This window comes from Schistocerca gregaria, chromosome 1 (assembly GCF_023897955.1).
Source record: "Schistocerca gregaria isolate iqSchGreg1 chromosome 1, iqSchGreg1.2, whole genome shotgun sequence".
Taxonomy (NCBI): Eukaryota; Metazoa; Arthropoda; class Insecta; order Orthoptera; family Acrididae; genus Schistocerca; species Schistocerca gregaria.
Genome location: NC_064920.1, coordinates 821,098,851 through 821,121,196, shown reverse-complemented (window position 1 = coordinate 821,121,196; position 22,346 = coordinate 821,098,851). Strand labels below are relative to the sequence as shown.

Sequence of the window (22,346 nt, the reverse complement as noted above, 5' to 3'; positions counted from 1 at the left end):
CAGGTTTCAGACAGATTATATAATGGTAAGACAGAGATTTAGGAACCAGGTTTTAAATTGTAAGACATTTCCAGGGGCAGATGTGTACTCTGACCACAATCTATTGGTTATGATCTGTAGATTAAAACTAAAGAAACTGCAAAAAGGTGGGAATTTAAGGAGATGGGACCTGGATAAACTAAAAGAACCAGAGGTTGTACAGAGTTTCAGGGAGAGCATAAGTGAACAATTGACAGGAATGGGGGAAAGAAATACAGTAGAAGAAGAATGGGTAGCTTTGAGGGATGAAGTAGTGAAGGCAGCAGAGGATCAAGTAGGTAAAAAGATGACGGCTAGTAGAAATCCTTGGGTAACAGAAGAAATATTGAATTTAATTGATGAAAGGAGAAAATATAAAAATGCAGTAAATGAAGCAGGTAAAAAGGAATACAGACGTCTCAAAAATGAGATCGACAGGAAGTGCAAAATGGCTAAGCAGGCATGGCTAGAGGACAAATGTAAGGATGTAGAGGCTTATCTCACTAGGGGTAAGATAGATACAGCCAACAGGAAAATTAAAGAAGCCTTTGGGGAAAAGGGAGCCACTTGTAAGAACATCAAGGGCTCAGATGGAAACCCAGTTCTAAGCAAAGAAGGGAAAGCAGAAAGGTGGAAGGAGTATATAGAGGGTCTATACAAGGCCGAGGTACTTGAGGACAATATTATGGAAATGGAAGAGGATGTAGAGGAAGATGAAATGTGAGATACGATACTGCGTGAAGAGTTTGACAGAGCACTGAAAGACCTGTGTCGAAACAAGGCCCCCGGAGTAGACAACATTCCATTGGAACTACTGACGGCCTTGGGAGAGCCAGTCCTGACAAAACTCTACCATCTGGTGAGCAAGATGTATGAGACAGGCGAAATACCCTCAGACTTCAAGAAGAATATAATAATTCCAATCCCAAAGAAAGCAGGTGCTAACAGATGTGAAAATTACCGAACTATCAGTTTAATAAGTCACAGCTGCAAAATACTAACGCGAATTCTTTACAGACGAATGGAAAAAGTAGTAGAAGCCGACCTCGGGGAAGATCAATTTGGATTCCGTAGAAATGTTGGAAAACGTGAGGCAATACTGACCCTATGACTTATCTTAGAAGCTAGATTAAGGAACAGCAAACCTACATTTCTAGCATTTGTAGATTTAGAGAAAGCTTTTGACAATGTTGATTGGAATACTTTCTTTCAAATTCTGAAGGTAGCAGGGGTAAAATACAGGGAGCCAAAGGCTATTTACAATTTGTACAGAAACCAGATAGCAGTCATAAGAGTCAAGGGACATGAAAGGGAAGCAGTGGTTGGGAAGGGAGTGAGACAGGATTGTAGTCTCTCCCCGATGTTATTCAATCTGTATATTGCGCAAGCAGTGAAGGAAACAAAAGAAAAATTCGGAGTAGGTATTAAAATCCATGTAGAAGAAATCAAAATGTTGAGGTTTGCCGATGACATCGTAATTCTGTCAGAGACAGCAAAGGATTTGGAAGAGCAGTTGAACGGAATGAATAGTGTCTTGAAAGGTGGATATAAGATGAACATCAACAAAAGCAAAACGAGGATAATAGAATGTAGTCGAATGAAGTCGGGTGATGCTGAGGGAATTAGATTAGGAAATGAGACACTTAAAGTAGTAAAGGAGTTTTGCTATTTGGGGAGCAAAATAACTGATGATGGTCGAAGTAGAGAGGATATAAAATGTAGACTGACAATGGCAAGGAGAGTGTTTCTGAAGAAGAGAAATTTGCTAACATCGAGTATAGATTTAAGTGTCAGGAAGTAATTTCTGAAAGTATTTGTATGGAGTGCAGCCATGTATGGAAGTGAAACATGGACGATAAATAGTTTGGACAAGAAGAGAATAGAAGCTTTCAAAATGTGGTGCTACAGAAGAATGCTGAAGATTAGATGGGTAGATCACATAACTAATGAGGAATTATTGAACAGGATTGGGGAGAAGAGAAGTTTGTGGCACAACTTGACCAGAAGAAGGGATCGGTTGGTAGGACATGTTCTGAGGCATAAAGGGATCACCAATTTAGTATTGGAGGGCAGCGTGGAGGGTAAAAATCGTAGAGGGAGACCAGGAGATGACTACACTAAGCAGATTCAGAAGGATGTAGGTTGCAGTAGGTACTGGGAGATGAAGAAGCTTGTACGAGATAGAGTAGCATGGAGAGCTGCATGAAACCAGTCTCAGGATTGAAGACCACAACAACAAACAATATGTACCTTAATGACACTCCAAACATTTTTTTCAGTGCAATTATCATTTTCTTTACATGCGGACAATCTGATATCTGATTTATATTGGCTTTTGAAGCTAATGTAGGAAGCTTTATCTGCAAAGCATATTTTTATGTGATGTTGACTGATCATAAGTATTAATTTTTTTTTCTGAAATTTCCACTGACATAAAGTTGTGTAGCTGCTTTGCTTAGTTAGGTCACATTTTATAAACATTATAAAGTAGTACTGAATTGTTCAGAGATAGTAATGACAACCTACCAAAGGCCTTGCCAGCATTTCTGAAAGCATTTAGAACAGTATTCCATTTTAGCAAACTCTGTTTCTCCCTAAAGGTATTTATAATCTTATCACTTACAAGTCTATTACACTGAATTATACAGAATATTCTCTTGGGTCCTGTATACTTTCCTGATCTAACAGATGACCAACATAGACTACCCCCAACCCAAGATGTACTATAATTTTTAAGGAAAGTGAGTCACATAGTAAGACCTGCAATGATTGGGTTATTTTGCCTGCCATATTGACTAGTATTTGATTTCAATAAATTCTTCTTGGTATATAGCCACATCACTTCAAACAAAACACTTGAGCTAGCGGAATGTCTCCACCATCATCATCAGGAAGTAAAGTTAGTTTTACTGAGGCCAGTGCAGTCTTCTGCTTATATAAATGCAATAGCAGCATTTGAAGCCTCCCAGGGAGGGTTGAAGTTATGCAAGCTGGGAAGGGAAGCAGAGCAGCTCATAGCAGTTACATCCTGTTGTGGAATTGAGTGATGCCACATGGTGCAAGGGGATGGCACCATATTTGAAACTACCACTCCTGCTTCTCAACAAGCATCAAGCATCTATCTTTACTGTCACTCGATGTTCAAAACCCACCCCCCATGGTCTACTAAGTGTGTACCCCTACGCCTGGTCTCTGTTAAAATTGTTGGTGTTCATTTCAATTTTGGTGTCTCCTTTTGAAACAAAATCTCAGAATGATGTTGTTGAAACCAAATCTTTCACCTTTTGAAACTGTATTTTATGACTATTTTCTAGCTCAATTATATTTATGGTTATGCTAGCTACATTTTACATAGTACATTAGAAAATAATTACCTACATCTGTAACAATGGAGGTCTCTTCACAATATTCTATTACTTAGATGCACCTTTTGAATGATCTTTGATACCTGACATATAGCTAGAACAATTCATAAATCCTTGAGTCAACTTAGCCATATAATTTATAGGAGGAGTGGCTAATGGGGCATAGATTTATTTCTCTTGTGAACAGGAAGGGACTCTCAACTTCTTGTTTTGCAATAGATGATAGATTGTTGAATTACTTCACACCAGAGTACATAATTCCATTCCGACTGTCAAAGGCCAAGTCTATATGAAAATTATTTGTAGTGTCTGTTGATGTTGTGAAAAATCACAATTCAGTTGGAACCGATTTTTATTATCAGTAAAAAGTATTATTAAATATTATTTGTGCTGGGAAATGACTGAAAGAATTTGGAGATCCTTAAAATTTTGTTTAGTTATCTTATTTACACAATTTTCTTACTGCGAGCTTATTCAGTAGGTATTTTATTTGCTTTGTTCATGTAGAAGACAATGGACAGTGAAAATATGGTAAAAAGCTAACATCCTTGTCTTCAGTGCAGAACCATGAGAGATATTGCTAAGAACAAAACAAGCTGAACTAAACTTATTGATTAGTTGCTATATGTGTTGATACAATTTTAATTCGTTGTGCAACTGACACACAAGGAATTTTACACGCAGTTTTTCAATTTGTGTGTGACCATAAATGTTTACTTTTGGTACTAGTAAGTCATTTTTGCTTGTCTGAAATTTCATAATATGAGTTTGTATGAGATTAAGACATTGCCACATAATGGTCACCAGAGCATTGCAATCAATATCTTATTAGTGCTGTCATACAGCAATGAAGAACTTGAAACTTTCAGTTCAGGACAGAAGCCTGTAGAGGAACTACAGCTCAAGTTTAAAAGAATAGTTAACCATGCACTGGACAGATATGTACCCAGCAGGACAATTCACAATGAGAGTGATCTTCCATTGTATACAATCACTGTGAAGAAATCCTAAAGACACATAACCTACTCAATAATGTAATGTATATGTACATATTGAATCAATGAATGAAAATTTGTACCAAGGCCAGAATTTTGAAACCTGGTATCCTGATCACTAGGCAGATATACTAACCACTACACCACCCTAGCAAAATTTGGAGTTGTGCAAGTCTACTGAGCAAGAGACCTGGGTTTGAGTCCTGACATTGGAACAAATTTTCATTTGTTGCTTCAGTTGCATATATACATCATAGGTGTTTCTGGAACCATACGGTTTCATTTGATTCTTTCAACATAAATCTCATGACTGAAAGTAGGCTAAAAAACCAATTCCTAAATTTATTATGTATTTTCAATCTGTTTCCACACATACATGGACCCACAAGAATAACATATAATACAAACTGTCTTCTAGATAATATATTTTCAAATGTATGATCCACAGAAGTAGAAGTAACAAATACTGATTTGGGATTATCAGAACATAATGCTCTTGTCCTCAAAATTCCTTCAATGCCACTGCAAGGAAAAAAAGCATACTTCATGTATAAAAGAAAATTTTCCACTGAAAACTGTGTAGAATTTACAAATATCCTAACTAGTGAGCCCTGGGCACAAGTACTGTCCCCAACAAATATGAATGATGTGTATAACACTTTTTCTTCAATTTTCATAGGATATTTCGAAATGTGCTTTCCAAAGAAGCCATCAAGAATCACATCAGTTTACAATACAAAGCCAGCTGGCATCAAAACTTCTTGTGGAACTCTAAAGAGACTAAATGCAAAATTGAAGACATTGTGGCTGTGATAAGTGCTCACCAAGACAGTTCCGTTATATTGAGTTCATAAGTCAGTTCACGACAGATATACGCCATTTAAGAGGTGCAGAAAATTTAGTGGCTGACTATTTTTCATGTATTTGTCAGATTTCAGAAATTATAGACTACGATAAACTTGCAGTGGAACAGACCAAGGATGCAGAGCTCAACAGCTGTTAAACGACCCATCTACAGGTCTGAAGTGCGAGCAAATTCTGGTGCCTAACTCCAAGCGGAAGCTGTGGTGCGACTTTTCTCAAGGCAGACCAAGACCATTCATTTCAGAAATATTGTGCATGACAGCATTCGACAGTGTCCACACACTATCACACCCAGGAGCCAACGCTACAATCAAGCTGCTGACAGACTGCTACGTGTGGTCTTCTATGAAAAGAGACGCGCACCTTTGGATATGTTCCTGCACTCATTGTCAACAAAGTAAAGTAGGACAACATGTGTGTGCTGATATTGGAGATTTTCAAGGTACCTCTGCTAGATTCGCACACATTTACGTGGACCTGGTTGGACCTCTCCCACAGTCAGAGGGTTACAGATATTTGTTTACGGCCATAGATAGGTGCATAAGATGGGCAGAAGCAACTCCAATAGTCGATATTTCAGACGAAACTACTGCTAAGACGTTTCTGTGTACGTGGGTTGCCCATTTTGGATGCCCCCTTCATGTCACAACTGACCAAAGACGTCAGTTCAAATCTACGTTGTTCCTTGAGCTATCCAAAATGTGCAGTTTCCAACGCCACCACACGAATACCTATCACCGTGCCAGTAATGGTATGGTTGAATGATGGACGGAAGCATTACCATTAGTGTTGTTAGGCCTGTGGACAGCTCACAAACCCGATATTAGTGCATCAGTTACCGAGATGGTTTATGGCAAGCCGCTACGGATTCCTGCAGATTATTTAGTACCCACCACACTACCTGGATCAGAGGGCCTCACACACTGGGTGCAGCAGCTAAAACGTCACTGCACAAATATACATTGCCTGCCACCTTCTCGCCATGGTAACCGTAAAGTGTTTGTACACAAAGACTTATACAATTGCTCTCACGTAATGTTGCGAACAGACTCAGTCAAATCGCCTATACAACCACCATATACAGGCCTATTTCAGGTGCTGAGTAGTAATAAGCATACCGTGGACATAATGTGCAATGGTGTTCCGACGAAGGTATCGACTGAACGTGTCAAGCCAGGATGGGTTTTACCCTCTCCGACCTCTGACACCACACCTTGGCACCAACACATGATGGATGTAGAGCATACCAAACACCGCTCAGTACATCATCCGAGACAGGTGAATCACCACCACAAACAACAATGTCACCTCCCCTGAGACACCCAACGCACACCAGAGCTGGACGTCAAATAAAATTCAAGTATCAAGATATCCCTGGGGCTCCGCACTTTAAGGGGGGGGGCTGAGTGGCAGTGATATTTTTCATGTCTGGTGCAAAGTGATATCAAGAGTGCGTGAGAGCTTTTTTTTTCTTTTTTTTCTCCCCCCCCCCCCCCCCCCCCCCATAAGACTATAGAGTCTCCTAGTTTTTGTTACTTCTCTGTTGTTTTTTTAGTTCCTTCTCATTGTGAGTTTTTACGAATAAATATTTTTTCGTTAACTAATTATACTGGATGGGTATGCAATTATTTGTTGTAGGCAAGTCGCCTATAACATCTACAGATCCAAAGTTCATAGAATATGTTTAGAATTACAAGAGGGTGTATCAAAAAGTAATTGCCAAGGCAAAATTTATGAGAAATGACATCTTGATAAGACAGTCTCATAAACAAATCAAAAGCCACATGGGCTATTGTGAAGACTGAAACAGGAAAGAGATGCAAAGACCAGGATATCATTCTCAAAAACTCAGAAAATTTCAATATTAAAAACAAAATTTGCCAAATTACATCAACAATATTATTTCATAAATATGACAACTTCATTAAGCTTGAAATTTACTAACCAAGAAAAACCTAAATTTCCAAAAGCTGCTTGTAGCATGAGAATAGATCCAACAGATGAACATGAATTGTTCAAAGTAATAAAGAGCTTGAAACCTAAAATGTCAGCAGAAGTAGATGAGGTGCCTGTTTATATCATAACAATGACAGCTGCACAAATCTCAAGGCCCTTGGCAAACACAGCCAACTTATCATTTAATGGAGTGTTTCCAGAAAGGATGAAAATGTAAAAAGTGAAGCCATTATTCAAAAACGGCGACAAGCATAAGGTAGAAAACTTATTGGCCAATATCCCTCCTTCCAGCATTTTCCAAAATAATAGAAAAATTAATGAAGCACGGAGTCAACAAATACCTAAATAACTATAAGTTATTAAATAGAAATCAGCATGGCTTCCAGGCAGGTAAAAGACAGAAACAACACTAATGTGCTACACTGAACAAATAATCAAAAATCTAGAAAAAGACAACAGTGCAGTAGGAATAAATTTAGATACCTCCAAAGCATTTGACACTGTCAGTCATGGCATTCTTTTAGAAAAACTGGAAGCATTAGGTATTCATGTGACAGGGAAAAAGTTGTTTGAATCATACCTACAATACAGAAAACAGATTGTAGGACTGATGTCAGATTACTTCAACCAGAAAATAAATTTAGCATTAGACGCAAAAAAAAAGTGGAAATAGGAGTGCCACAAGACAGTATTCTAGGTCCCTTATTGTTCCTTGTCTACATAAATGACTTTCACACCTCAGATGGAGCAGCAAAGACCATACTATTCATAGATGACATTTTTGTGTTAATATGTGCACCAAAGCAAATGGTGCAAACAGCTACTGATCAAGTAATAAAGAATGTCCACACTTGGTTCAATGCAAATCTGTTAACATTAAATGCAAATAAAATGAATTACATGCAGTTTGGGAAAATATGTCAAAATGTAAATCTTGATCTGTTGGTGGGTGACAAGGCCATAGACAGAGTGGCATCAACAAAATTGCTGTGGATTCATATAGATGAAAATCTTAATTTTAATGACCATGTAATGAAACTTGTGCAGAAACTTAACTCAGCCTGTTTTGCTCTTAGAAGTATTGCAAATGTCTGTACTGCAGAGGGTGCTAGGATGGCATATTTTGGCTATTTTCAGTCTCTTGCAACATACAGAATAATATTTTGGGGTTCCACCACTTGCTGTCTAAAACAAATCTTTCTGTTACAGAAGAGGACTCTCTGAATAATAACACACAGTCATCCACAGGCACAATGCAAACTCTTATTCAACAATCTTAAGGTTCTAACAATACCTTCCTATTTATATACAAATGTGTTCTATATGTTAGGGCCCACCTTGCAGATTTTCAGACAAATGCCGACTTGCATAACTACAATACTCGAAATAGCACAACACTCCATACTTATCAAATAAAAAGAACACACACAGAAAGGCATGTCAGCCATATTGGCACAAAACTCTACAGCATACTGCCAGCCAACATCCAAAAGTCAGAAGATGAAAACAGATTTAAAGTAGAATTTAAAGAATTTCTACTTGAACAATGATTTTACTCGGTAAATGACTATTTAGGCCAATAAATAATTCTGATAATGTTTATATTAAGCAAAACTGAAAACACTCTCTTTCATCCCCTAAAGTTTCTGTTAATTTTGTACATCTGATGGACAGCTGCTGAGTGTGGTAAAATCTTCACTGAATTATTGTAGTGAATATAAGGGCTTCCTGTTGAGGGAAGACAAAAATAAAGCCTTAGGGCAAACATACTATGCAGTTATAATATTGTTAGTATACATGTATAAAAAGTTGTATTACTGAGCCTTGTGTGACCAAGTATAATTCTTTGTACATTTTTTGTACAGTTTTGTATGTATTATTCTTTGTACTACTTAATGTAAAATTTTATATGTTCGTTTTGCTCAAATAGTTTTCCATAAATTTATGTGTACTTTTGGACAACATCCATACAATATTTATTGTCTATGGATGGATAAATAAATGAAATAAAATAAAATTACTGCACAATAGGTGTAAAACAAAGCATAGTGCTATAGATAGAGAGATGCAGAATGAAACACATTTGGCAATCAAGAGAGTGGTGCGTGAAGACTTCAGTGACTACTGGAGCAAAAAATTGTCAAGTGTCTTTCACAAAACCCAGCGAAACTCTGGTCACATGTAATTGCTGTCAGTGGCACCATAAGTTAGTGTCCAGTCACTCATGGATGAGACTGGAACTGAAACTGAGAGTAGCAAAGCAAAAACAGACATGCTTAAATCTGTTTTCAAACAAAGCACTAGAGCCCAATGTAATTCCTATCAGATTTTATATCTAATTTGCAGTTGAGTTACCCCTTGCATTAGCTATAATGTATCATAGATTCCTTGAACAAAAAACTGGAAGAAATCGCAAGTCACACCTGTATAAAAGAACAGTAACAGAAGTACCCTGTAAAACTACTGTTCAATATCCTTGACAGCCATCTGTTGTAGAATCATATTATGAGCTCACACATACTAAGGTATCTTGAACAGAACAACCTTATCCATGCCTACTAGCAAGGATTTCAAAAACACAGGTAATGTGAAGCCTGACTTGTAATTTTCTCACATGACGTCCTAAAAGCCGTGGATCAAGGCAGTCAGGTAGATGCAATATTGCTCGATTTTTGAAAATCTTTTGTCTCAGCACCACACCTATGCTTATTATCCAAAGAACGAGCATATGAATTACCAGAAGAAATATGTGAATGGACTTAGGATTTCTTGGTAGGAAGGCTGTAACATATTATCTTGGGTGGAGAACCATCAGCAGATGTAGAAGTAACTTCGGGCCTACCCCAGGGAAGTGTGTTGGGTCCCTTGCTGTTCATGTTGTATATTAATGGTTGTCCAGACAATATCAATAGTAACTTCAGACTTTTCACAGGTGATACAGCTATCTACAATGAAGTACAGCCTGAACAAAAGTCTTCAAATATTCAGTCTGACCTCAATAAGATATCAAAGTAGTGCAATGATTGGCAGTTTGCTTTAAATATTCAAAAATGTAATATTATGTATGTCACTAAATGAAAAAAAAAACATCATACACTACGAATATAATATTAGTAAGCCACAGTTGGATTCTGTAAATTCAAACAAATACTTGGATGTAACACTTAATAGGGACATGAAGTTTAATGATCAAATAGGCTGAGTCAGAGGTAGAGCATGTAGCAGACTTCAGTTTATTGGTAGAATGCTAATGATTTGCAATAAGTCTACAAAAGAGATTGCTTACAAATCACTCATGCAACCCAGCCTAGTATACTGCTGTAGTGTATGGCACCCATGCCAGATAGGACTAGCAGGTGGTATTGGACATATACAGAGAAGGGCAGCATAAACAGTCAGTTCATTTGGCCCATGGGAGAGTGTCACTGAGATGTTGAAAAAACTGAACTGGCAGACACTTGAAATAGGTGGAAACTATTGCGAGAAAGTCTAGTAATTAGATTTCAAGAACTGGCCTATAATGATGATGATAGAAATATACAACAACTCCCATAAGGATTGTGAGGATAAGAATTGCAAAGGCATTCAAACAATCATTTTTCCCTACTCCATTCATAAGTGGAATGAGAAAAAGCCCTAATAATTGGTACAGTGGGAAGTACCCAGTTCCCCCTGCCATGGACTTCACAGTGGTTTGTGGAGTGTATATGTACATGTAATGCAGATTTGTACTATTAGAAGTTAGTGTCAGGAATGAATGATTCATGTTTGATATTGCATATTATAACATGTCATTGTTAGTTCTCCCAGTTGTTACATTTTAATATATGAATTAAAAAATAATTTGCATTAAATATAACCAAAGTAATTATTTCTCCCAATAGGAAAACATGCATTTAAAGAACACTTCCATGCATACAAATATAATAAAAAATTGTGTCCTGGCACATTTGTTGAATTTACCACTGTGGCATTCAGGTACCTTCACACAATTGCACATGGAATTCTACGGTACGTACTGTATATAAACTTTTCTAGACATTTTTAACATTTGCATTTGAGAGCATCAATAACATACTAGTTTTCAATAACATTCAACAGTTGTTTTCCCCTTAATAATGCTGCATTAGTTGTTTTTGTGGTTGGAATGTATTGGAACTATTTGAATAGCACCACTGATAATGCAGACTGTTGCACTGATGCCATTTATGCTACATTTTTAAGAGATGAGCAATGTTTTCAATATCCCATTTTTATAATTAACACTTACACAAAAAATGGTTCTTAACTTTCATTGCAATTCTGAGTACATAATAATGTCCTTAACAATAATACGCTTCTGTAACAAATTTTCTATATGGAAAAAATACCCATAATGCCTAGTTTAATCTTCATATTGTGGCTTACATTGAGGTGTATAAATTTTCTGTGGTTCCATAACCATGTTGCTACTGCATTCATGTTACAATATTCAGTTATGTGATGCCAAATGCAATTCTGGAGGTAAAAGAGACATTTTTAGCTGTAATTTGATCAGCAAGGGGGGAGACATGCCTGCAGTTCTTGATGGACAGATAATTTGCCAGTCTTGAGTTAACTTTACTTGCAATGTCTATCACTGAAGAAAAATGTTCTTAGTAGAATAGTTAATGATGAGAGGGATAGTCCATGGTATACAGTCACTATTAGGAAACAAGAGACCACTACAAAATAAGTATGAAACAAAACATAAGGCTATAGGTAAAGAGATGCTGAATGAAACACATTTGGCTGTCAAGAGATCAGTGCATGAAGTCCATAATATATTATTACTGATGGATCTCCCTAAAAGCCAAAGAACATCAGGTCCTATTTAAAGGCTGTTAGTGTTACTAAAGTATGGATGAGACAGGGACTGTAACTGAGAGTAGCAAAGTGGAAGAAGAAACATCAAACTCTGTTTTCTAATGTTCTTTTACACATGTAAATCTGTGGGCATTCCCTTAATGTGTTTCTCACACCAGTGCAAAGATGAATGACAGAGGTGTAAGTGTCAGTGGTATTTAAAAACAAGTGAAATAGGTAAAACTCAACAAAGCTCTGTGGCTCAGTAGAATCCATATCAAATTCTATATTGAATTTGTGGTTGAATGAACCCCTCTTTAAAACATAAATCTACTGTAGATCCCTTGGACAAATAACTTTGCCCAGTAGTTGGAAGAAAACACTGATCACACTGATCTACAAGAATTGTAGCAGAAGTGCTCCACAAAATTCCAGCCCAATACTCTTGTCATCCATTTGTTGTAGAATCTTAGAACAATACTGAGATCAATCGCAATGGGGTTTCTCAAACAGAGTGACCTTCTCTGTGCCAATCAGCACAGATTCCAGGAAGAGAGACCATGGGAAATTTACCTAACACTTATTTCACAACATGTCTTGAAAGACACAGATTAAGGCAGTAAGATAGATGCAGTGTTTCTTGATTTCTGAAATGTATTTGACTCAGTACCATACATATGCTTACCAACAAAAAATAAGATCATAAGGATTATCAAACAAGATTTGTGACTGGACTGAGGATTTCTTGCTGGGGAGGACACAGTATTTTACCTTGGATGGAAACTGACTGACAGATGTAGAAATAACTTCAGATATGCCTTATGGAAGAGAACTGGGAAATTTACTGTTCATGTTATACAGGGTGTACGTAAAGTCCAGGAACACTAACAATTATTTATTGCACAAGAACCAAACATTGTACAGATATCATACATTTGTCATTTTGAAGAGTAACCCTGAAAGTTCCCGCCGCCCATACCACTACAGCGTGGTTTGGTAATTTGTCGATAGTCAGCACTAGTCGCAAACATGCCGAGTTCAGGTGTGGAGCAAGCTTTCTGTGTGTTGGAGTTCGTCAAAAACAAGTGTGCTACAGCTGTTCAACAGATGTTTAGAACCAAGTACAGTAAGAAGCGACAAACAAGGAAGGCCACTTACCACTACCACAACAAATTCATTGTGATGGGTTGCTTGTGCCCAGTAAAGAGAAGCAGATGCCCCAGTGTGAGTGAAGTGAATGTGGAGCATACCTCTGGCACAACAAATACATTGCGATGGGTTGCTTGTGCCCAGCAAAGAGAAGCGGGTGCCCCAGTTTGAGTGAAGTGAATGTGGAGCATGAACGATAGGCATTCATAAGGAATCCTAAGAAATCAGTGTATCATGGATCATGTGAACTTGAAATGGCTCCAATGACAGTGTGGAATGTCCTGTGACAGAAGCTGTCTATGAAACCATTCAAATTTCAGTTGCAACAATTGAATGAGGATGGGGATGGCATTGTTGATTGGTTAATTTTAAGTGACAAAGCTACTTTTCACACTAATGGGGAAGTGACCAGGAAAGTGAACAGGCATAATTGTCAAATCTGGGGTACAAAGCATCCACATTGAATTTTAGGGTGATTCCCCTAAGGTAAATGTTTTATTTGCCTTGTCACATCGAGAACTGTACGGGCCATTCTTCTTTGCCGAGAACACTTTCACTGGATATTCCTACTTGGACATGTTGCAGCTATGGCTGATGCCTCAGATGCAATCAGACACTCCGTTCGTCTTTCAACAGAATGGGGCTCCACCCCATTGTTATTGAAGTTTGTGGGTATCTGAACACAGAGCTGCAGCATCAGTGAATCAGCCGTGCTACAAAAGGAGACAGCTGTTTCATGAAATGGCCTCCCCGATCACCAGATCTCACTCCGTGTGACTTTATTCTATGGGTACACATTAAATATCTGGTGTATGTACTGCCTCTACCACATGATGTAGCAGAGCTCAGGGAGAGAACACGGGAAGTGACTGCCACAGTCGACAATGCCATGCTGTGACGGGTATGGCAAGAATTCAATTACTGTATTGACATTTGTCAGGTCACTCATGGCTCACATATCAAATGTTTGTAAAAAAACTTTCAGAGTTTCTCTTCAGAATGCAATATGTATGACAACTGTACAATGTTTAGTTCTTGTGCAATAAATAATTGAAAGTGTTCCTGGACTTTGCAATAAATAATTGAAAGTGTTGCTGGAGTTTGTGTACACCCTGTATATTAAAGAGCTTGCAGGCATTATTAGTACAGACCTCAGACTTTTAGAAAATGATGCATTTATCAATAATGAAGTACTGTCTGAAGAAAGCTGCAAAAATATTCAGTTAATAAGATTTCAAAGTGGTACAAAGACTGGCAACTTACTTTAAATATTCAGAAATGTGAAATATTGCACTTCACAAAATGGAAAACTGTAGTATCATATGACAGCAATATCAATGAGTCACAACTGGAATCGATGTACAGATACTAAAGCCCACATCACCTAGAATGGCGCTTCCATGCATAAGGCAGAGTGGAAAGAAAGCGTGAGGGGGTGAGAACTGTGCATGCGTGGCAGCAGAGAATGGGCGAAGTCCACATTGCCGAAGTGCATTGCTGCAGACCTACTAAATTTACCACAAACTCATAAGATACTACTCCCACCACCCTACAGAACCCAGAACTTAAACAGATGTGCAACACTCGTGAATCTGTCCTCCAAAAGCTTCTTTCCCACAGAAGAATCAGTCTTTTGCTAAGGTCTTACCTTTTGCTGCACTCCCTTAAGGATCTATCCTTCTCCCAGTCCCTACGTGTAAACATTTCTTACCTTTAGCCATACCTATCACACTCAATCCAAAACCAATATTGAGCCCTGCCTCGCTCAGTTTACTCTTCTACCCATCCAATTGTGATCCACCCTCAACTGACCCCCAACCACCGCTGCGCAGAAAGAACAACCTGAAACTGACACAACCTTATAATCCTTCTTACTGAAAAAGGCTTCTCATCTGTGGTTGTGAAACCTAGGGAATATCTAGCAGAGGGACTCTATCAGCTCTCCCATACATCCACTTACAAGCTCTGCCACAGTGAACCTTTCAAAGAAATTCAGCAGGGTCTCCAGTTGCTCCTCAAAGCCTTAAAGCCTTCTGTCCATCCCAGAACATCTCTGCTGAGTCTCTCTCTCTCTCTCTCTCTCTCTCTCTCTCTCTCTCTCTCTCTCTCTCTCTCTCTCTCTCTCTCTCTCTCTCTTCCCCCTTTCACCACCAAAACTTCCTCCCCTCCGACATTCTACATGCTTCCTAAAGTTCACAAGCCTGACCCCCAAAAAGACCGGGCTCCAGATGGATACATGGCACTACAATGTTCAGTGTATAGCTCTGACACATCGTACTGGATTTTCAGCAGCAATTTGTGTAGCAGTTAGCGCCACAGTGACACAGCTAACTGCTACAAATTGGGTACTTCAAGGATAGCTTTGAGCCAGACGCCTTGTAGCATGCATTTCAATGGCCCCAAACCATTGCCATTTTCGACATTGGTGGTGTCAAGCGAGAGCTCATTAGAGGGCAGGGTGGAGGTCTGTAGTGTTTTCTGATGAAAGCTGGTTCTGCTTCAGTACCAGTGGAGGCGATGCATTAGAAGCAGTTCGGTAGAGGGCCTGCAACAAATCTGTCTGACTGTGAGTGCAAGACACAATGAATCTACATCTGAAGTTATGGTGTGGGGTGTGGTGATTCAACCAGTTGTGCAGCATTTCATGAACAGCATTCCAGGGGGTGATTTCCAACAGGATAACACTTGCCCACATACAGCTTTTGTAAGGACTTCCCATTGTCAACCAGTTTTCATGAAACAGAATGTGAGCCCTTAGTGTAAGTAATGGAAAAGAATGTTTTCAAAAGGACTGAATATAACGTGATAGGAGTCATCATGGCATAAGAGGAGGTTTTTTTTATTATTTCATCATAGAATTGAAAATTTATAATCTTATCATACATTTTATATGTTTTCTTTTATATTTGCCTTAAGTGCATCAAGTATTCCTCTAAAAGATTCATACGTGGAACGCCAATGTTACATGGCTTGAGATTTCTTAGAAATAACATATGGTTTATTGAGTATGAAGGTTTTGTCAGATTTGTAAAGATGACTGTAGTTTGCATCTCCTGGTCTGGCAGGAAGTATAGGGTACTTCATAAAAGAACTGTGTAGCTGCTGTAGAAATGCTTAGAAGTTTCCCAAAACCAGGCTGAGACCAGAGAAAATATTCAAATATCTTTTTAAAACTGAGGGTCAACAATATTATTTTATAATTTGAGACTTCTTCTTTACTTACCATTCCACACACTGGCTTGAGCACACCCATTTTTGGTACAGTTAATAAGGTAAGTGACAGGCTTTGAGATTTCTTTTATCAGATCTTAGTACCAGCACTAAATATGCCATCCCACTCTGATGAATTTTATTCATTACTGTGTGCAGTACCTTTTATTTTTCTTGTCCATTTATTTCCACAAATTCAAAATCAGCACATTGTATGTGGTAGACTATTACCTCAACAAGTGTATTTATAAAATGAGTTTTAGGAAGCTCTTGACGTGAATCATCTTCATGAGAGTTTGCGCCATGTTTGGATTCACTTAAAAATTTCTTAACTGTTAAAAATAAAGGTGCAAATTCTTTTACAAACCTTCATGAACTTTGCTTGAAGTCCCATGCAAAACAAAGCTTTTATTGTAGGAGTATATTCCAGTTTATTCATTTACATGAAACATATGCAATATGGTTTCTTTAAGTGGTATGAACAAAAATATTCCATTGAACAAGTTAACATCATTGTACAACATGTACGAATAGAACAAAAATAAAATTTCATTGCTATCCTTGAAATCTTATGTCAGCGTGAAACCTTCCCTTTTATCTATTATTGCAGGCTCTGCTTCCATTTGGGGAATTTTCCTGTCTGTTCACACACACAGCGTGAAACCTTCCCTTGTATCCATCATTGCAGGCTCTGCTTCCATTTGTGGAATTTTCCTGTCTCTGTTCAGACACACACACACACACACACACACACACACACACACACACACACACACACACACACCTAATATTCATCCATTTATTGAAATATTAATTTACATTGTTTTTTCGTAAACAAAATGAAAACAGTACTGTAGATCTAATAACAGTATAAATATATAGCATAAGAAGACCAGTAACACTATATTACACCTCATATGAAAGCAATGTTTTGCAGGTTAATGACAGCAGGTCGTGAAATCAATAAAGAGCTCGTGCTGAGTGACTTCTATAACAGACCAACAATAGTAACTAAGGAATTTGATGAAATTCTAATTGGAGCAGTCTCTCAAGAATGTCGCAAAGATGATGAAAATTTTGACAAAGAGGTGAGACATTAATATTTTTTGTTCTTTTACTTTCCATTTACCTTCATACACATAAAAACTATCAGTGCAGTTGTTATATGAATTTTGACAAGAATAATTCCACTAATGTTTGATAAAGCTATTTTTAATTGAGAACTGAAATAGTTAATTTGATTTTCACCTATGAGCTGCAATCAAATATGACTCTACAGTTTCAGATATATATATATTTTTTAAAAAAAATAACATTACTGCTCTCCAGGTAAATAAGAATGTTTTTACTAAATTTTAAGTAGAAATACAACATCTTTTGAAGCACCTGGAAGTCTCTTTAGCAGTCTGGAACCATATTTAATAATAATACAATTTTTTACACATTTGGCTAAGTTCACTTCTGTTTGACATACTCATTCTGTATATAATACAACAGCGGTTGGTTTCCTACTTTCATGGTGCTTATGGCTTCTAAAACAAACAGTTATATACATCATTATTTGCAGGTGTTCTTGATATACCTCGATGCGGACAGCTGAAAATGTGTGCCCCTACCAGGACTCGAACCTCGGAGCTCCTGCTCACATGGCAGACTCTCTATCCATCTGAGCCACTGGGGCACACATTTTCACTGTCCGCATCGAGGTATATCAACAACACCTGTGGTCAGCTGAGGGTTTCAGTTAATTATCATTTATTCTAGAGAAGCTGGATGGTCATCAATGGTTTCTGTTCTTTCGAGAACAGTTACTATCTTCATATACACAGTTAAAAGGCTACCTAGTCATACCTTCATCTGTGCGAATGTGCACAAGTTGCTCGAATTCTTACGGGAATCATCACCTTAGTGTGCGCGAGTAATGAGAGGATGCCTAATATCTGTTAGGGACATTACGTATGTAGATTGTGGACAGTTGGGAATGTGGGTCTCACGGGAAGCATGTACTTGGTGGCTCAGATGGATAGAGCGTAATTTTAGTCACTCATACAAGATGTATTACTCCTTCATTCTGAGACACTCTTCAATCAGTTAATTATGGTATGCTGATACCGTTTTCCTTCATCAGCCAATAACACTGTAATAAAATTAATGCCCATCTAATCTGGGCTGTAAATTAATGCAGGCAGGACCACTATCCGTTCCACCCTTCCCACAGTGCTATTCCACCATTCACTGAGCCTATACGTGTTCATCCCTAGACAGCCCCTGCTCCCAACTACTTACCTCATGGTTCATATCCCTGTGATAGACCTAAATGCGATATGTATCCCATACATCCTCCCACCACCGCCTACGCCAGTCCGGTTACAAACATCACCTATCCCACCAAGTACAGGGCTACCTGTGAAACCAGTCATGTAATCTATATGCTAAGCTGCAACCATAGTGGTGCATTCTATGTGGGGGTGACTATAACCTGCCCAATGTGCTTCCCAACCCTCCCATGCTAGTATCCTGCTGTCCACCTAGACCTAGATGCAAGACCTATCCCATACATCCTACCACCACCAACCACTCCAGTCTGGTTACAAACATCACCTATGCCATCAAAGGCAGGGCTATCTGTGAAATCAGTCATGTAATCTACAGGCTACACTGCAACCGCTTTGCTGCATTCTATCTAGTCATGCCTACCAAAAATCTGTCTGCGCACATGAATGGCGACCAACAAACTGTGGTCAAGAAACAAGTTGACCACCCTGTTGCTGAGCACGCTGCCCAAAATGACATCTTTCCTTTCAGTGACTGCTTCACAGCCTGTGACAAATGGATCCTTCCCACCAAAACCAGTTTTTTCTGAATTGCACAGGTAGGACCTCTTCTTGCAATATATCTTACATTCCCATAACCCTCCTGGCCTCATCCTTTGATAGTTATTTTTCTCATCCATCCAGCACCCAGTCTTTTTTACTTCACTGCTCTTCAGCTACTCTCCCCCCCCCCCCCCCCCCCCCCCTTGCCCCCGTTTAACCTCCTGTCTGCAACTTGCTGCCCTACCCTCTCTCCACCTCCTCATCCTTATGTGCTCCCTAGCAACACTTCACTGTCCCCCACCCCTACCCTACTACCCTCCCCCTCCCCCTCCTTGCCCCAGCCTCCTCCTTTCTTCCTTAACTGCCCCCCCCCCTCCCCCAGTTGCCACTCCCACCATGCACTGCTGCTATTGCTCACAGTGTGGCCTGACCTGCCAGAGGCTGTAGTCATGTGTGTGTGTGTGTGTGTGTGTGTGTGTGTGTGTGTGTGTGTGTGTGTGTGTGTGTGTGTTGTATATTGCTGACAAAGGCCTTATTCGCCAAAAGCTTATATTATGACAGTCTTTATTGTTGTGCCTATCTGTGACTCAGCATCTCCGCTATGTGGTGAGTAGCAGCTTGTATGATATTATGATTATCATTATTATTTCATCATAGTTTATACATATTTGAATTAAATTCATAAATTTATATAAGATTGAAAGATTGAGAAGCTACATATTGTAATGTTTGATACATGCAGTTTTTGATAGAAAATGAAAAGAGGGTTAGGTCAAATAAACAAAAAACAGTCCTGAAAATATTTGTCAAGAAAGAAATTAAAATTTTGAAAAGCAAAGAAATGCTAATCAGTTTTTTGACAGAATTTTGAAAGTGGCTAAGAATGAATTAAGTTGGAAGCATTTTAGCATTTTCTCTGGTGCTTAGAGGTTTTTTTTTTCCCATCAGTCTACTGACTGGTTTGATGTGGCTTGCCACGAATTCCTTTCCTGTGCTAACTTCTTCATCTCAGAGTAGCACTTGCAACCTACATCCTCAATTATTTGCTTACGTATTCCAATCTCTGTCTTCCTCTACAGCTCCCTCTAGTACCATGGAAGACATTCGCTCATGCCTTAGCAGATGTCATATCATCCTGTCCCTTCTCCTTATCAGTGTTTTCCACATATTTCTTTCCTCTCTGATTCTGCGTAGAACCTCCTCATTCCTTACCTTTTTGATATATTATTGTAAATAAAATAATATTTGCTCACTGATTGCTTTAAGCCATTTCTGCATCATTTATGTAGCCACCAAAATGTGTACTGTAATACTTCTGTATTAAATATGTGCTCATAACTTACCATGAATATTCTTCTAGTATGCATTTTTCAATATTGTTTCAAGTTTTCTCTCTTCTACTATATATTTTAATATACATTTTATTTCATTTTACTCATGAACTTTGTATTTTATGCTGGTTATTAATGAGAACTCATATATAATGTAAACATGTTAAATTCCATCACAGTTTTCATCATTCCCTGTCATCTTCAAAAATAATAAAATGTGTGCTAATTGCTCATTACAGATAGCTCATGAACTGTTCAGGGCAAATAGAACTACATTTGGCTTAAGTCTTCCTGCTATTGATATACAGAGAGCCAGGGATCATGGTGTGCCTTCCTACAATGAGCTTCGTAAATTATGTGGACTTCCAAAAGCACATGATTTTGATGACCTTTCTGACACTATGTCTCATACAGTAAGTGAAACATAAATTACGTATTTTTTTTTTTAAATTTCATGTACATTTTACTACATTATGCTTAGAAACATTCAACTACTGCTCTTAGTTAACAAAATTAAAATATAAGTTAACTGCGGACCTAAAAACAAGTGCCAGCAATAAATATGAAATTAACAAACTCAATATGGTGCAATAAAAAAAAAAAAAAAAAAAAAAAAACATTAGCGTATGGCAATAAATCTATATGTAACCCCAAAAGTAGATAGAAATTATCAGTTTTCTCAGTTTAGGTTCAATGTAGAAACAGAAACTATGACACGAGAAAGAATACTTGTTAAGTTTCACAATGTTAACTTGTTATTAAATCATAACATACCAATACGTCTATATTTCTAGTTCCGTAAGAGTTAATGACATAGTTCTATGAGACCAAAAGCTTTTGCTTAATTGAAGAGTTACTGGGATTACTCAACACTGTATTGACACTAAGAAAATAGAAACAGATCCCAAAATTATGAGTTCTGCTATTAGTTAACAAAATTAAAATATAAGTTAACTGTGGACCTAAAAACAAGTGCCAGCAATAAATATGAAATTAACAAACTCAATGTGGTGCAATAATAATAATAATAATAATAAAAAAAAAATAGCGTATTGCAATAAATCTGTATGTAACCTCAAAAGTAGATAGAAATTATCAGTTTTCTCAGTTTAGGTTCAATGTAGAAACAGAAACTATGACATGAGAAAGAATACTTGTTAAGTTTCACAATGTTAACTTGTTATTAAATCATAACATACCAATACGTCTATATTTCTAGTTCCGTAAGAGTTAATGACATAGTTCTATGAGACCAAAATCTATTGCTTAATTGAAGAGTTGCTGGGATTACTCAACACTGTATTGACACTAAGAAAATAGAAACAGATCCCAAAATTATGTGTAATCTTAAACAAAAGTAAGTCAGTATATAAAATTGACTTTTGTGAACTGTGTACAGAGATTTACTTTCATTTAACATCACTCAAAAATTACATTATAGCAGGCAATGCAAAAAGAATTTTCTTATACCTAAGTATTTTAAACTATATCTAAAAACAAAGATGATGTAACTTGGCAAAAGAAGGCATTGGTATATTGATAGACAAACAAACAAACACAAACACACACACAAAATTCAAACTTCCGCAACCCAAGGTCGCTTCATCAGGAAAGAGGGAAGGAGAGGAAAAGACGAAAGGATGTGCATTTGTAGGGAGAGGGTAAGAAGTCATTCCAATCCCGGGAGTGGAAAGACTTACATTGGGGGGAAAAAGGGACAGGTATACACTCGCACACACACACATATCCATCCGCACATATACAGACACAACCAGACATATGTAAAGGCAAAGAGTTTCAGAGAGGAACTCTTTGCCT

General features: G+C 37.9%; 1 protein-coding gene across 1 annotated transcript in view; it reads left to right on the top strand.

The window, feature by feature from the left end:
• LOC126271190 (peroxidase-like) overlaps positions 1 to 22,346 on the top strand; it is an 83,344-nt gene that overhangs the window by 28,104 nt on the left and 32,894 nt on the right. The window contains exons 3-5 of the mRNA XM_049974131.1: positions 11,083 to 11,209; positions 17,319 to 17,469; positions 20,768 to 20,941. Of these exons, the coding sequence (XP_049830088.1) occupies positions 11,083 to 11,209; positions 17,319 to 17,469; positions 20,768 to 20,941 (452 nt within the window). The remainder of the gene's footprint in view (positions 1 to 11,082; positions 11,210 to 17,318; positions 17,470 to 20,767; positions 20,942 to 22,346) is intronic.